This window comes from Myotis davidii, unplaced genomic scaffold (genome assembly GCF_000327345.1).
Source record: "Myotis davidii unplaced genomic scaffold, ASM32734v1 scaffold149, whole genome shotgun sequence".
NCBI lineage: Eukaryota > Metazoa > Chordata > Mammalia > Chiroptera > Vespertilionidae > Myotis > Myotis davidii.
The window spans coordinates 3,254,243-3,256,953 of NW_006352194.1; the positions used below are offsets into that span (position 1 = coordinate 3,254,243).

At 59.1% G+C, this 2,711-nt stretch overlaps 1 protein-coding gene across 1 annotated transcript in view; it reads left to right on the plus strand.

Moving 5' to 3' along the window:
- The window catches only part of IFNLR1 (interferon, lambda receptor 1), a 16,185-nt gene extending 13,484 nt beyond the window's left edge, over nt 1–2,701 (plus strand). The window contains exons 6-7 of the mRNA XM_015557196.1: nt 6–90; nt 1,337–2,701. Coding sequence (XP_015412682.1) covers nt 6–90; nt 1,337–2,080 — 829 coding nt within the window. The 3' untranslated portion in view covers nt 2,081–2,701. The remainder of the gene's footprint in view (nt 1–5; nt 91–1,336) is intronic.
- Nucleotides 2,702–2,711: the final 10 nt, after the last annotated feature.

A 2,711-nucleotide genomic window follows, 5' to 3' on the forward strand; every position in this document is an offset into this window, starting at 1 on the left:
CTGCTGTTGGTTATCGCCACGGGCTGTGTGATCTGGAGGAGCTTCAGAGGGAACCCCTGGTTTCAGCGGGCAAAGATGCCACAGGCTCTGGTGCGGCAAATCTGGGATGTGCCCCTGAGGCGGAGGGTTGTTGAAGAGCAAGGGAGTGGGGCTAGGCTTAGCGGTCGTTCAGACGGATGGCCCAGACTGCGGAACATCCTTCCTTTGTATCTAACTTTCCACGATTAGTAATTCATTCCTTTGGCGCCAAATTCAAACACCTGGGAGGGAGAAGTGCCTACAGTCCCTGTGAGTTAAGTAATTGCATCTCTGCTCAGGATTTGTCAGGTGCTGAGAGCAGAACCCCCAGCCTTGAGATTCAGGAGAGATGCCCAAAAAGGTGGGGGCGGGAAGGTATCAAAAGGGCAAGACTTAGAAGGGTCCCAACGCCTAGTTCACAGTCTACCCCAGGTGAGTCTGGCCCAGGCTGACCCTGGGGTCCCCTCACTGTCTGCTGGCTCACTCCCTTCGCATGTGGAGGCCATGGAGGCAGGGGAAGCCTGGAGCGGTCAGGTGGGTCGGACTCATGCGGGAAGCTGAGCCAGAGGTGAGGCTCAGTGGGCCCTGGGCTGGTGGGATGAATTCTGAGTGTCCCTCCCATGTGGGAGAGACTATTTTTTTAATCCTCACCTGAGGAGTAAGGATATTTTCCCATTGATTTTTAGAGAGAGTGGAAGGGAGGGAGAGGGGAGAGAGAGAGAGAGAGAGAGAGAGAGAGAGAAACATCGACGTGAGAGAGACACATCAATTGGTTGCCTCCCACATGTGCCCTGACTGGAGTGGGGATCGAACCTGCAACCCAGGTACGTGCCCTCACCAGGAATCGTACCTGCGACTCTCTGGTGTGCAAGCCAATGCTCTAACCACTGAGCCATGCCGGCCAGAGCAGGGAGGGAGTATTTCTAAAGTTCCTTCCAGCAGCTAGCACCTGCATCCTGGGGGCTGTCTCTCGCTTCTGGTGTCTACCCAGCCCATGCACGTGGCAGGCTGCAAGTGCCAGGGAGGTGGCACTGCCTCCACCCCTCCCACCCTCACCTCATGGCACTGCACTGGCTGCCTGAGTCCCAGCAGGGTTAAGCTGCAGCTGCCTGAGATGTCACTTGCCTGATAGCACCCATCTTAGTGGGTGTTACCCCACCCCTGTCTCATATGCCCACTCCCTGTTGGCCTTTCCTGGGATCTCTTCCCAGAGAAACGATGTCCATGGGCATCCTGGTCTCGGGGTCCATCCCGGTTAGAGCAGTCATGCTTCGGGAAAGCCTGACCTTCTGCTCTTGTCTCCCCTCCCCCAAATCAGGACTTTTCTGGACACAGATACCCCGTGGCAACCTTTCAGCCCAGTGGCCCAGAGTCCCTGGAGGACTTGACCCTCTGTCCCCAAAAGGAACTGACCAGAAGGGTAAGACTGACCCCTAGAATCAGGGCCCCAGCCAGCATTCAGGCTGAATCAGAGGACGACGAGGAGGAGGACGTCGACGCAGACGACAGTGTCACCGTCCAGCCCTACATTGTGCCCCGCGGTTTCCCGGAGCAGGAGCCCCAGACCCCGGGGCACTCAGAGGCAGGGGTCCAGACCGAAGGCTGTCCTGCTTGCGATTCTTCAGACGGAAGCTGGGCCAGCACTGGCGGCTCCTCCCTCCTGGAGGAGGCTGGGTCCTCTGGCTATTTGGCCAAGAAGGGGCCAGGCCGTGGGCTGGGTAGGAGCCGGTGTCCGGAGCCTCTCCCAGGCCCCGAATTCTCCAAGGACCTGGGTTCCCTGGAAGAGCTCCGGAGAAACAGCATCTCCTGGGCCAGCTGGGGCTCCTCCTCACCGAGGCCGGATCTGGTCCCCGGGGAGCCTCTAGTTTCTCTCCGGACACTGACCGTCGCCTGGGACAGCAATGCCGAGGAGGAGGAGGAGGAGGAGGAAGAGGAAGAGGAGGGGGAAGAGGATGGAGAGGAATCAGAAATTGAGGACAGTGGTGCTGGGAGCTGGGGGGCCGACAGCCTCCAGAAGACCGGAGCCAGGAGTAGGACGCTGGGGCATTACATGGCCAGGTGAGCTGTCCCCGGGCTTCCTGCCGAATCCGGTGCTACTGAGCTTCCCAGGGGCCCAAGACGCCACAGAGACTTGAGGCTTGGGAGCATGGTCCTGGGGCAGCCATTGTTCTTGCAGCGCTTCCAGAACCCCAGCTAGAGGCTGTCAGTTGGCTTGAGCAATAAGAAGCCCCCCATCTGTGGCCCACCTGCCCGGGGCTGAGCTACAAGAGGACTAGAGAAAAGGATGGGCTCAGGTCAGGTCACCCCGCTGTCCCTGGACAACACGAAACAGGTGAGACCAGGTCACTGGCATCAAGGGCCGACACCACCAGGGCCATCTGGGCTCGGGAGAGGACATTCAGAGGCTCAGCTGTGTCAGAGCCTCCTGCCTTCCTCTGGCGCCTTCCTCTCCGAGGCTCGGCCTCCTGACTCATGAGTCCCCCCTGGGGCGGGCCCCCAAGAGGAAAAATCTAGTTAGCAGAGGGTGTTGGGGGGAAGGGAAAAGGCAGCCATCATTCACATCCCAGGCTCCAGCCATGGAGAATGCTCTAGGCTTACCGTCAGGCAGACCAGGGTCCAAATCCTGGTTCTGCCACTTCCTGGTTGTGTGACCTTGAGTAAGCCGCTCTCCTTCTCCTGGATTCCTCATTGAG